Genomic DNA, 13886 nt, shown 5'->3' with positions numbered 1-13886 from the left:
GATGCTATTTAATATCACATTTGCTTGCTTTCCTTCTGTCAGTTTGATTTTCAGCCAACAGAAAGAAAAAGCATATGACCAGAACAGAAATGATAGAAAACATGGTAAAGAACATTCTATTGTAAGTGATCCTTAAATAAATTTCACTACAGTAAGAAAAATAAGACCTCTGAAATACATCCAATTTTGATCCATGGCTCTTCTCTGAACTCCTCAAAGCAGGAAAAACAGTTTATTTATTTTTTGGTAACTTTCAGCCATAGACATTCAAGTCTTAGGTGTTATTTTATTCTTATTGGTGATACAGGAGGTTCCTAAACAGAACTGGATAGAATGACTTCTTGTTGTAATGGGCCTTGCCAATGAAAGTTTAATTAGATTTTTATGACAGCTCTAAAACTTTATGTAACATATACTGTCTCTTTTAAAATACATATTCGTTGAAAATGTATTTTACTCATTTACACATTTCATAATCACATTTGAAACCTGTTAAAAATAAGAAACTGGCCATGAGTTAAAATTTCTTCAATCTGCTAAAACCACCAGTCTCCCATTCACTAAGTAACATATGAACTACTAAGTTTTTCTACCTCAATACTCTCATGCCATGGTGAGAGAACCACTAACTATAAATACACTTTTACTTATTTAACCAGTGAAGATTTCTTCAAAAGTAACACTATATTCTTATAGGTGAAGACTAGGCTCAAATAGCATCAATTTGCTAAAGAATTTTTCTTCGTGTGATTAGGTAATTTAACCCTGAATAGTTAAATTACCTAACCCTGATAAGGTATTAACTGAAAAGGTATTAATTTTCACAGAACAAGAAAGAATTAACATGTAAAATTACCACATTTTGTTTCCAACAAATTATTAGGCAGAATAAAATAAAATAAAAGCCAAGGCACCGTAGAGTTAATCTACAACAGAAGATTAAAAAGCGCCTGCACGCTGAGGCTGCTACATTTGTTTATCTGTGTATGTTTTTATATACGTGTGAATGGGCTTTAAAACAAACATGTGCTTTCAATCTGGCACTTCTTTTAAGGTAGTTCTCTTTCTGAGCTCCAGGAAATATGTTGTTTATATAAGCTTCACGGCAAGCATTAAATTAATTATGTAATAAATTTCATTACCAATGAACATTCATACAAAATTGAAAAAGTAGCTCTCTTGAATATCAACTTCGAAATGAATTAGAAACAGATGAGAATTTCAGGAAGTATCCCACTACAGAGAGGCAACTATAGAAAAACAGCTGTTTTAAGTAAACACAACACTGTATTTCTTCTAATACCTATCATTTGTTTTGCAAAAATATTTTAGAGCCTTCATTAATTTACTTGCTCATTCAAAAAGTTTCTATTTACATAGAACATCAACAATGTAAGGTTGTGAACTAGGGAGGCCATGGCCCATGGGACGTGGGAAAAATGTCCAACTCATTCTGATTTAGTTGATTCTGGCAATCCAGCACAGCATATGCATATAATTGATAGGCTTATCATTCCTTAAACAAATACTAAATACAACCACCCCATTATCTTTATTGATCTGCTAAAGCAAAGTAGCAAGAAGCAAACCCCATATGGACTTACTTTGTTTCCCAGATATGGAGCTGGGGCACTCCAATAGTAGTCCTGAGGCAGGGCTTTGCGGGCCGCCATGTCACTGATGCTGATTTGCTGAGGTGGATGGAAGCTGTCCAGCTGGGGAGCCACTCGAATGTGGCCCGAGATGTCAGTCAGATACCAGCCACTCATGTCCAGTATCTTAAAGAAAACACACAATCACTGGTACTTCGGTTCTTTTCTCTTTCATATTCCTGTAGTGTATTTTTTTTTTAATTAAAAGACAAAAACTATACAAGTTCACAAAAATATGAGTGTTGGGGATATCACTACACTTACCATCATGTACTCATTATAGATGCCTATTATTTTTTTTCTTGATGTTCCTAGGAGTTTGGATGGTATGTGCTATAGAATAATGTTTTCATGAATCCAATGTTTTTCTAAAAATTATGATTCTAAATACCTCTGTCTCAAAAATTAGAAAATCATTCCAAATTCTACAATGGTTATAATGTTATAGTAATTATCAAATAGTTGGACTTGGAATTTCATATTTTTCAATCCACTAGTAATTTCCTATTGTTTATGGAATCGATTATTTCAAAAGGCGTTACTTATGCACGTGTGAATCAGAGGAAAAAAAAAATAAAATATGAAAGTGCCAAAAAGTGACTTTTCATTCAGTATTTCCTCCCTTCCCACTTATTTAAATTTCACCTTTGATGCTTAAGGACAACTGAATCCACCAGCCTGTTGCTCACAGGCTGGCTCACAATACTGTACCTACTCTTTCCCGTGGGGCCGGAAGTGCCGTAGAAACCCATAACCTAGAAGCCTAGATCCTCGGCCCAGAAAAGCAAGGAGCCTTAAGGAGGACTTAGGGAAGCCATGATGATTTACTTTTCCATCTTTATCCTCTAGCCGTGGGCGGGCACACAGCTGCAATGCTAATTTAAACTGTCAGGGCAGGACAAAATACTGGACCCTGAGGTTCACAGTTACCAGGGTCCACTAGACCTGAGTGACCTGCTTGGTGCTGAGGGTGATGAGGGGCAGAATGGTAATGGTGATTATATATGGATGAAAAAATTTTTTTTAAATTTCTTCATGTATAAGTCATTTGATTTTGTATCAACCAAAGTTGTGGAATTGCTTGGATTGCCCTGGTCAAAAGAAAAAGAGACCAGATAAAAATTTACTGACTTGCTGGACAATGACGTATTACTTCCTGTTCTTCCCTCTCTGACATCACCCTCCAGACATTCTAAGACAGCCCAGTGAGATTTATAGGAAGTTCTTTTCAGAAGACTTAGTGAAATGTAAGTACCAGTGGACTTAGTTTCTGAGCCAAGGATGAGTGCTACCTCAGCTCCTCTGCTAACTATGAAACTTTGATAGACTAACAGGACTGTCTGAAAGGCAGGGTAAAACTCCACAGACAAAAGGAGGAAGTTAGGCTAGATTTCCACTCGCTGCTGGTTCCATGTAACCTGCTTCAAAAGCAATACATTTGATAAAGTCTGTATGGATTCAAATTTAGACATGAGAATACAACCAGAAACTATTCAGCATATTTCACACTTGACTTAAAAGGAATACAGACAGAGAAAAAAAAAAAAGATGACTGTGTTAAGGATTAGTTAGCTGATTAAAGCTGGAAGGAAAGGAAATAGTTTATTGAAATAGTTATCTTTGTAAAGCACAACTGTAATCAGATCACTCCCCTGCTAAAAGCCTTCAATGACTTTCCAAGTATAAGAATCCAACTTCTCAGCACACACAACTCTGTATGGAACAGTTTTTCCTTCCCCCTCTAGTCTTTTCTTCCTCCAACCTATTTCCGGCTGCTCTGTACTCTTACGGGCAGCCTCACAGGCTATTTGACATTTCCTGAAAGTCACCTTTTCCTCTCACACCTCTTCCATAAGGAGACAAATCATTGCATAGAGTTCAAAAGGTAATGGGGATTGTGGTGCAAAGTGGAGGAAATAAGGTCCACATGTTTATATTTGTGTTTAAGTTAGAGGAAGAAAGTTCCAGTAACTACGACATAGGTAATAATTTGAATTTTTTCAAATCAATTAAGAGTGAAGATGGCATTGTTCAAATTCAATGTCCCCTTTTCACAATGAAATGGCCCATGCGACATCAAATAGCAACGAAATGTTGCTGGGTAATAATGTGCATATGATTACGCAATTTTTCTTCGCTTGTCCACCAAAAATATTGCAGAAAGGAATTTGTATTTCTTTGTATCACAGTCTGATGCTTTGTCTATTGAATCGTCAGCTCTTGGGGCTAGAACAACATTCAATTCATTACTGTTTCACATACTCATCATGGACACTACACAGGTTGGAGTTTACTTATTCTAAGAGGTTCCCCTCTACATATTGTTACAAATAAAAACTCTAAGGCTTTGATCAAAGATACAAAAATAGCCATTTGAAAAAAAAAATCCCACCACTTCTTCTGGATAACTTTAAGTAGAAGCTCAATAATAATAATAATAATAATAATAATAATAATAATAATAATAATAATAATTTCTTACAAAAGAACAGTAACAGTAGCAAGAAGGCCAGTGGAATAACATACAGAAGTAAAAGTCCATTGCTTACATTGCCATAGGTCCAGTAGGAACTCTGACATCTGTTGGAAACCCCGGAACAGAAACACTCGTCACAACCTTTAGGATTATCCTCTTGCAAATTGAAGAAGCCAGATTTGCAGCGACTGCAATCTTCGCCTTCAACATTTTCCTGTGAATAGAGAGGTGCGTTAGAAACAGCGGTGCCCTTGAAAATTAAGAATTGTCTGTAATTCTGTTTAAGGAAAATATAAACTGTATAGTCTTCATTTTACAACCCAAACATATTTTAAGTATAATGACAATTTTAAAAATCTGCTTAAAAGCTCCTTAGTAAGCTACATCCTTTCTAACTGCACTGAAGGGAAGGAATATTGAACACAAATCTACTGTAGTAAAGGTTACAATTGTGATCTTCATGTATGTCAAGAGTGTGGAGTAAATGTTATAATCAACACAGCAATCAATGAAATGAACTAAAATCAGTTTGGTTCACCATGCTCCATCACTGACCTTCTTTATAGGAGACATTAAAAGTGGTAAAATTAAAGATAAGCTAATAATAGAACACTGATATCATACAGGTGGTGAAATACTTTTCACATTATATATTAAAAATGCATACATTTGAAGCAAGCATAAGACCTGACAGGCAGAGAAACTGGGGCAAACATCAGAGGCTTTCCCTAGTGAGACTAAGTGCAAAAAGAGGTATGTTTTCCCTGGTTAATTTTCACAGTGTTTCCTTTAACATAATGGTACAGCCACTTAATCACACAGTGATATTCTGGGAAAAAATAGTTCTCATTTGGTGATTGCTCTCCAGATTGGTTTCACTAGTCCTATTTCAAGTATACTGAAAAATCATGTTTATAGGTGAACTTATAGTGTGGACTCATCCAGGGAAAGCCGACCAGGTGATCAAAAACTAGGGAGGGTGTACACTTTCAATTTAAGAAGTCGCTAATCTTGACTAATAACTTCTACATGAAGGCTCCTTGCTTTCCAGGCAACAGATTCTTAATATTCTCTACACGTGCATCTGCTCCACATGTTTCCACTTCCTTGAATTTCCTTATTACCTCAGTTCTGAAACTATCCTTTTACTTTAGATAACTAACTTCTCTTCAACTGTTTTTATAGCCCTTTATACACTGCTCTATCATAACCACAGAAAAAGCATAGCTATTTATTCTAAGATTGTTCTCTCCAGCTGTATACCGTAATCTATTCAAGAGGTAGAAACCCTGTTTTACTTATCTTTATAGTACCAGGAAAATGCAGGGCTCCTGGTAGAACACTGAGAACTAGCTTAATAAAATCTTATTAAGTTTAAATGAATCTCTTAGTGGTCCTGTTTCTCATCCATAGTAAAAAGTTATGCACACAGTAGATGTTTAATAAAGGTACTTTTGAGTACACCAAGGTTGGGTAGAGGATAGGGATAATAAAATCTGAGAACATATGAAGAAAAATAAAAGAGGAAAGAGCAGCATGAAAAAATAGATAAATTTATAAGAATAAACAAATAAAGAGGCTCTCCTTGTATCTAAGAGAATAGTTTATTTGAAATTAATTCTTTGACTCTTAATTTCTATGACCAATTTACAATCTCAATCACTTCTACATTGCTGCAGCCTAGACAAAGGGGTGTCTCTAGGCCCTTTCCCCATGTCAAAGTTTAGCATCCTGATATGTACACAAATTGAATTGTTGCCACTGAAATTCTTGGTAGTTTTTATTTGTAAAGTAGATTTTAGATATTTTGAGATGATAGATGTCAGCAAAGCTAATCAAACTGATTTCAGACCTATGGTGACAAATAAATACCCAAAGCCCTGAAGTTGAAAGCATCTTCAGAAGAGTACACAGGCAGGGAAGATGAAACATATCTATGATTATAATTTAGCTTATCCCGTTGAGGACACAGTAAAACTGTTCTGTACACTGTGTTTTTATGTTTTGCGTCCAATCTACTTTTCATTTACTCTAATTTGAAAGCTTGTAATACCACTTTTCTGAGATTCAGACTGAGTTCAACAACCGGAAATTTTTGGAGATTACATTTTCCCTTAGCCCCATTTTAGCTTCGCAATATGACCTTGAAAAACAATGATTAAATAGTTGCAATATTCAATTCCATTTAATAACCTGAAGCAAACATTAGGATAGGAATTCGAGGGACTCTAAAGATAGGGTGGGTCAAGGTCTCTGTCTTTAAAAGCCGACATCTAGAGTTGGATAAAAGGTACACTCATAATCAACTATAATGCAAGACGGAGTATAAATGCATCTACAAATCAATTATGGGAATACAGAGGAGGGACTAATGCCTGCCATGAAGGCTTGAGAAGGCTTTATGCCAGGAGTGGAATTTGACCAAAACCTTGAAGTGTGGTTAAAAAAAATTCAACCTGTTGGAGAAGTTAGAATGAGAGAGCATGTTAGCAAAGATATTGGGAACAAGAAACAATCCAAAGTGTAGAAGGTTCAGTCATTACATATTCTTTCAAAAAATGCACTAAATATTTGCTATATGTTAGGGGTTTCACTTGGTACTTGAATTCCAGGGTCCATGACCTCATGTAATGAACCTTTAAAGCTACCCTAGGAGATACGAATCTTTCCCCTTAGGAATTGGTAAGGCATTAGAGGTTATTCAGCAGGAGATAAATCAACAGAACTATACTTGAGACACTTAAGTTGGTAGTAACAGGTAAAATGTCTATGAAATATGAGACACTAGAACAAAGGAATCTCTCATTACTATATGGTTCAGTAAAGGGTTAACTCAACAGAGTTGGAGTGGTCCAACCCCGCACGTTCCAAAATGAAAGACTGTCCCTTGACCAGCTCCTGGGAGATAATCTTTAGCCCTTGGAATATCCTGCTGATAAGTGTGTCTTTGTATATCTGCCAGCAGGTCACACCAGATATTTTATGCCAAAATTATGATTTATGGTGAATACCTAATTTTCTTTACCTGGGGTTCTGGGCCATGTTGTATCAGTTTGACTTCTGGGGGTTCTGGAGGCTGAGTAGTTAAGGCCAACCATATGAATGTTCTATATGCATGTGACTGACCCCCAATAAAAACCTTGGACACAAAGACTTGGGTGAGTTTCCCTGGTTGGCAACACTTCATATGTGTCATCATACATTGCTGTTGGGAGAATTAAGTACTCTCTGCACCACTCTACTGGGAGAGGATAACTGCAAATTGGCACTTGGTTTTTCCTGTACTCTTCCCTATACTCCTTTTGTCTTTGTTGATTTTAATCTGTATCCTTTCACTGTAATAAACCATGACCATGAGTATAATAGCTTTTCAGAGTTCTGGGAGTCCTTCTAGTGAATTATTGAAAATGAGTGTGGCCTTGGGAACCCACAGCACACTCTAGTAAAGATAATAGAATGTCTGCACCTATAGAAACAAGTTAGCCAAGTGGTAGTTTGTTTTGTTTATTTTGACAATCTTTGAGCCAAACTATTTTAGACCCTGTTACAGGTCCTCAAACTAATCCTAGTCTACCTCCCCAAGCCCAATTCACTTCAACCTCTTCACAAGTAATTTTCAACTCTTACAAGATTTGCATAGACCTTACATACAATTGCAAAACATGTCAGCATAAAGCCACAACCTTAAGTTTGTAGACTCCTACTTCTCTAGTCCTGAGTCTATACCATACTTTTCCTTTAGTAAGTGGCAGCTACTAATCAGATTAAGATAGATTTATTCAATTGAAAAGTACTGGTTCTAATTTTTCTCAGGTTGAACTATAAATAAATATTAAGCCTAAACTCAACAGTAAATATGGTGGATATAGTACCTATTTATATATCTGTCCTTATGACCTAATTAAAGTGCCTTTTGAGGCTGGTAGGAAGATGAAAAATCAGGGAGAAAATTTTTTAGCTCATGGGAATTCAGCTTTCTGGACATGTCTCAACATGTATAGAATTAATTAGTTATATCAGGGTATACTTCCAATTTCCTTTTCCAACCCCCCCTGAGAGAGTATATATCTAAGTAGTTCTTATTTAAGGATTGCATTTCCAAAGTTCTCTTTGAAAAACATATTAGTTTTAAAACAGTGATTAATACAGAACATTACAGTTTCATATGTAATATATTTTAGAGTGACACAATTCAAACACAGAAGTGTGGCGTTTCAAGGGTTTTACTGAACCTTCATAGAAGCACAGGTTTTCCTCTTTCAGGTAATTGGCTAATACACATGATCTGGGTAGCTTGAGTGTCAACTCTTTTTATGAGCACCCAGGTGGATAATTGCTTTTCCGAAACTTCTCTGTTATTTTTCAACAACTGCCATCCTTGAAGCATCCCCTGATTGTATTCCTGATTCATTCTTGGAAGATTCTCTTGCTACGAATGGTCGGAACTTAAATTTTTTATTCACAGCTTGAGAGTGAACCGTCTGCTATATTGGTAGGTTCTTTGAGCGATTTAATTTCTTTAGCTGTCAATATCAAAGTATTAGTGAATGCTCTGTACATTATTTCTCACTGTTCCTTTATTATCTATTTTACTCATTCATTCATCAAATCATGGCTGAGCTACTAATACAAAGTATTATACAAGATGCCAGAGAATATATACAAATGCCCTCAAGGGGATTAGATAGCAAAGGAAATAAGAGTTTGGACAAAGGATAATACAAGGCAGAAGGAAGTTACTACTCTAAAAGGGATACTGAGTGCATGTTCTGGGTGGAACACCAGATTCATCATCACAGTTCTCCATCCTTCTGAAGGAAAAAAAAGATGGAAAAGCCATCTGGTTGAGAGAAAAAGATGTATCCCAAGGTTTGCATGATAGGATTAAAATAGGCAGCTGCAACACTGTTCTTTCCAATTGGAATATTTCCAGATGTTAGAATGCTTACTAAAGTTCATTTATTTATTTAAATAAACAAACAATGCAAACAGTAGAATCATTTTTTTCCCCTTTTCTTGCCATTTATATTATAAGGTCTTTAAGGGCAAATATCATATCTTATAACTTGTCACCATCCAACTCAGTTTGTGAAGCACAGATGTAAAAATAATTGATCCTAAATATCTAACCATGATGGTGAGAGTTTGCAGCTTCTAGCCCAAATGGCATTTTGCTCATTATGAGATTTCTCTTTCCTTCAGCTATTATTCTGTCACTTCTTTGTACTGATCAACTTTAAAAAGAGTTATACTTCATCCTTGAGCAACGTGGGTTTGAACTGCATGGTTCCATATATATGTGGACTTTTTTCAACAAATACACAGTCACCCTCCATATCCCCAGGTTTTGCGTCCTTGAATTCAACCAAACTCGGTGGCAAACCAGTATTTTCCATCCATGGTTGGGAATCCATGAATGGGAGGGCCAATTGCATGCACTGTTCTACAGTGATTTGTATAAGGACTTGAGCATCTGTGGATTTTGGTATCCACCGTGGTCCTGGACCAATCCCTTGAAGATACCAAGGGGCAACTGTAGTTAAGTATTTGGGGAGATAAAGCTATACATGAATTTTCAACCATGTGGGGGTCAGTACCCCTACCTCCTGTGCTATTCAAGGGTCAACTGTATCAACATATAATTTAATACCAATTTTAAAAGTTGTTTTAACACGTTATCTAAACAAAAGTGGTGGTCTAATTTATTCTCTTTCCCAGCATTTCAAATGGGCAACATTTGTCAATTCAGTAAATTTATTTTAATATTTTATTTATTTAGATTCTAAGAGCTATCATTTCTAATTTACAAATTAGAAATATTTGTTATTTTTTACACCTAAGCTTATGAAATAGTAATTTCCAGAGTTCTCCAGACTTCCACTCCAAGGTTTAATATTCCCTTATATCACCATATTTTCTTAAACCCAAATATTCTACTTTCTTGATTTCTAAACCATTATTCTAGTTGGTTATATTAACAAAAATTAAATAGGTACTAATAATAGTCAATAATTTTCCCATTGTAAATAATTAGTCCATATCATAAATATTTTTATTTCTTATGTACTGTGATAATAAAAAGTGTTCCTTTATTTTAGAACAGTGGTTCTCAACCTAGCTTTCATTATCATGCCCTAAAGGAGTCTCTGTAGTCATTTTTTTCATAATCATCCCCACCATGAAAACTGAATTCTGTGAATATACTGTATGTATGTACAGATGCACTGTGAGATTATGTTTGCCTTACACATAGAATGAATAGGATATTCGTGCCCCTCAAAAATCAATTTGCATCCCTTTATGGAGAAATGTGTGCTTTAGACATATTTCTGTGGAATATATTTTGCTAAGTGTCTAATTAGATATCTCGTGGACTCTCCTTCAAAAAATTTATGACTTCCTTTTTTTGCCCTTTGGTAATCTTTTCCCCTGAAAACAAAGTTGTATTAGGAAAAAAAAAAACCTTACTATCAGGTTGGTGCAAAAGTAATTGCGGTTTTTGCAATTATTTTTAACCTTTTAAACCTACTTTTGCACCAACCTAATAGTTTTATTATTTATTTTTTGAAGTCGGATACTGTTGTGTTGACATCAATTTTCTTTTTGCTATGGTTTCCTCAGTACAGTTTCTCTCTAGAGAAATAGTCACAATAGTATGCCTGTATTCTTTCTCATGCAGCTGCCTTCTTATAAATTAGGTACAACTTCAGAAGTACATGTTTAACCATGATTGTTAGTCAGCTGGGAATTCTACTGACAAAGTAACCAGAAAGATCTCCGGTGACATTTAAGTTAATTTTGTGATAATTGCTTCGGGAATTTTTCAGTCATGCTTGTTTCTTTCTGAGGGGGTTTGTAGTCAGTTACATATTTTCCTCTGTTATGGCCTTCATTCTAATGCATCCTAATATTAAAAGACGTTAACAAAAGAAGAATAATTAACGAATTAGAAGTATTTGCTGAGTGCTTACTCTTTAAACACTGTTCCAAATATAAATAGTTGATGGATTAGGAAGAGAGAGAGAGAAGAAAATAAAAATTAATTCCTACTTTTCACAGGCTTAGTTTTCAAAATTAAAAAAAAAAATACCACAAAACTTAATTAACATAATATTTTGCACTGTAGCTATTGCAAGAGACAAATCCTACATGTACTTTTTATGCTAAAGATTTTACATCTGTAACTGAAATTCGGGATCAAATATATAAACTGAATGTCTTTTGTAGAAATGCCCATGGTTTGAAGCTAACAAGTTAATGGGGTGATCACTCATACGCATAAATGTAAAATAGGAGGGGAAAAAAAACTAATAAAAATGTTAGCAAACATCATAAAAATCCTATTGGGGGAAGAGAATGGAAACTTATTTCTACCTGGTAAAAAGCAACATTAATAAACAAAAAAGTATTCCAGTAGGTATTTATGATTATGCTCATGTTTGATTTTATACAAAGCTTCAATGTTATAATTACACCTATTGAGAATTAGGCAGGACATATTTAATATCATCATTTTCCAGATTAGTAAATAGGAATCAGACAGTTTAAATGACTGTCAAACCTTCACAATTTTTTAGTTTTCTTTCTTCCATCATTTTTTTTATGTATGAGTCACTGTGTTTGTTATCTTTTTATTGTTCAATGATGAGGAAAATACATAGGATACATGTCACCAGAGTTGAGACAGACATTAACTAGGATTACAAATTGTGAAAAGATTACAAAGGAAAAGGAAAAGGTGTTACAAGTGTATGTGGCAGAATGATTTATACTGGGGGATCCAGGACAGCTTTGCTGAGAAAGTAGAGCTGAGCCTTGAAAATCGCCTAGCTAAGCAAAGGAAGAAGGCCAGAGTTGAGGTTTTCCAAGCAGTCTGAATAGAATCCATAAAATTCCACAGTTAAAGTTTGGTGATTCAAGGAAGTTAAGCAAAGCTGGAAAACAGCGACTGAAGCTCCAGAACATTGTGGAGAGGTAAACCAAGGTCAGATCACAAAATCTCATATGCCAGTAAGGACTTAATAAAAAGTGCAATAAAAACCAAACCAAAACAAAAAAGTGCAATAAAAAAGCAAAGCAAGATGAAAATACAGACTTTGATTTCTCTAGTTTTATACTTCATTTTTATCTTTCTACTATAAGACTTTGGTAAAAATAAAAGCACATGCTCCTATCCAGATCAAGGTCAATTTATATTATTTATCAGAGCCTGCAATCCAACTGACTTGTAATGGATAACATGACACCAAACTTCAAAAAAGACGATTTCTAGCATGTGATATTTAAAATAAATACCAAGAGTCAGAAGAGCATTTACATTCAATTGACTTGTCACATATCTGATATTCACTTGTCTCTTGTAATTCAGGAGAAGCTATAGAAATTTCAAAAATTTTAACAATGAATAAAAATTAGTAAAAGTTTTTTTGTGACTTGAGCTGGCACTGTTTTCACATTTTAAAATATAATTATGATGATCTTCATTAATATCATTGTCTAAACAAAGATGTAACAGAAAATCTTATGTGTCAAGGTGATAATAGTTGATATTGTATTAAGTTAAAAATTTCATATACCTTTTTAAATCAGAAAATCCTTCTTTTCCCTTCAATTAAAGACATTTTAAATGAAGAATTATTTTAAAGCACCACAAAACTACAGATAACATGACAATTATCTATTACAACCTAAAGGTAAAAAAAAAAAAAATTTCCATGTGTGCTTCAGATATGTTGTTTAAAGAAATAATATTTAGGCACAATTGAATCTCACTTTAATTTCATCCTATTCCCTTTTCTTATTCTCTAGAGTTAACTGCTATTCTGAAATTTGTGCATATTATACCAGTGTATTTAAAATTTTTAAATTTATATATGTGTATCCACACAATATAAAATTGTTTTATGTTTTACATCTTTATATAAATGATAACATAATCGCTTTTGTTTTCTTCTGAAGTTTCTAAAATTCATCACTGTTTGTAGATGTGGACCTATTTTATTTTATTCCCTTGTATCAGATTATGAACATATTATACTTTTTTTCTTATTGATTTATGGATATTTAGATTTTTTTCTAATACTCATTATGATAAGTAGGCCTATGTTGAACATTGTTTATATGGATTGTGGACTTTCTGCCTGTGCATGTAGACAGGAGTTCTATTGTTTCAGAAGCCTAAGATAAGTACCTAAATTACCGATATAACATATATTCATTTTGTAACTATTAGCACATTTAGCTTGATATTTTAGAAATTCTTGTCCCCAAAAACACACACAACATTAATGCTAATATTTACTTCTTGTGTTATGATTTAATGTTTGTATATACATACACGCACATATAATTGCAAGAGTATCATTTATACTGCTTAGGTAAGACTAATGAATTAATAAAGGAAAGATCTTAATAACGTTTCATCTGCAATTGAGAAAAAAGAAAAAAGTAACATTTATTTTTAGTACAGCACGCTAAGTTTCAATGGATTGTTCATTCTCAGCTAATGTAACTAACACTGTCTTATCCAAACTTTGGTGCTGATGGCTATAGCTCTAGGAAATTAATTTTATCGTTTAAGACTTGTATATGCTTCTATGTTTCCTTTATAAGTATAAACAACAGGTATAATTCATCCTTTGGTGTTAATATGATGAACTATTCGCCGAGCATGTACAACAACACACAAAGTGGCATTTCTGAAAGTACTCTTGGGAGGAAATATGTACCTTTAATCAATTCCACTACGGCTTCTCACA

General features: G+C 34.3%; 1 protein-coding gene across 2 annotated transcripts in view; it reads right to left on the bottom strand.

Annotated features, from left to right (window-relative positions):
* LAMA2 (laminin subunit alpha 2) overlaps window positions 1-13886 on the bottom strand; it is a 527500-nt gene that overhangs the window by 273226 nt on the left and 240388 nt on the right. For both annotated transcript variants that reach the window (XM_033102537.1, XM_033102538.1), the window contains exons 11-12: window positions 4202-4342; window positions 1605-1778 (exon numbers count right to left, since the gene is read on the bottom strand). In XM_033102537.1, the coding sequence (XP_032958428.1) occupies window positions 1605-1778; window positions 4202-4342 (315 nt within the window). The remainder of the gene's footprint in view (window positions 1-1604; window positions 1779-4201; window positions 4343-13886) is intronic.

Source organism: Rhinolophus ferrumequinum, chromosome 3, assembly GCF_004115265.2.
Source record: "Rhinolophus ferrumequinum isolate MPI-CBG mRhiFer1 chromosome 3, mRhiFer1_v1.p, whole genome shotgun sequence".
In the NCBI taxonomy this organism is placed as follows: domain Eukaryota; kingdom Metazoa; phylum Chordata; class Mammalia; order Chiroptera; family Rhinolophidae; genus Rhinolophus; species Rhinolophus ferrumequinum.
This window is presented reverse-complemented; position numbering and strand designations above follow the sequence as displayed.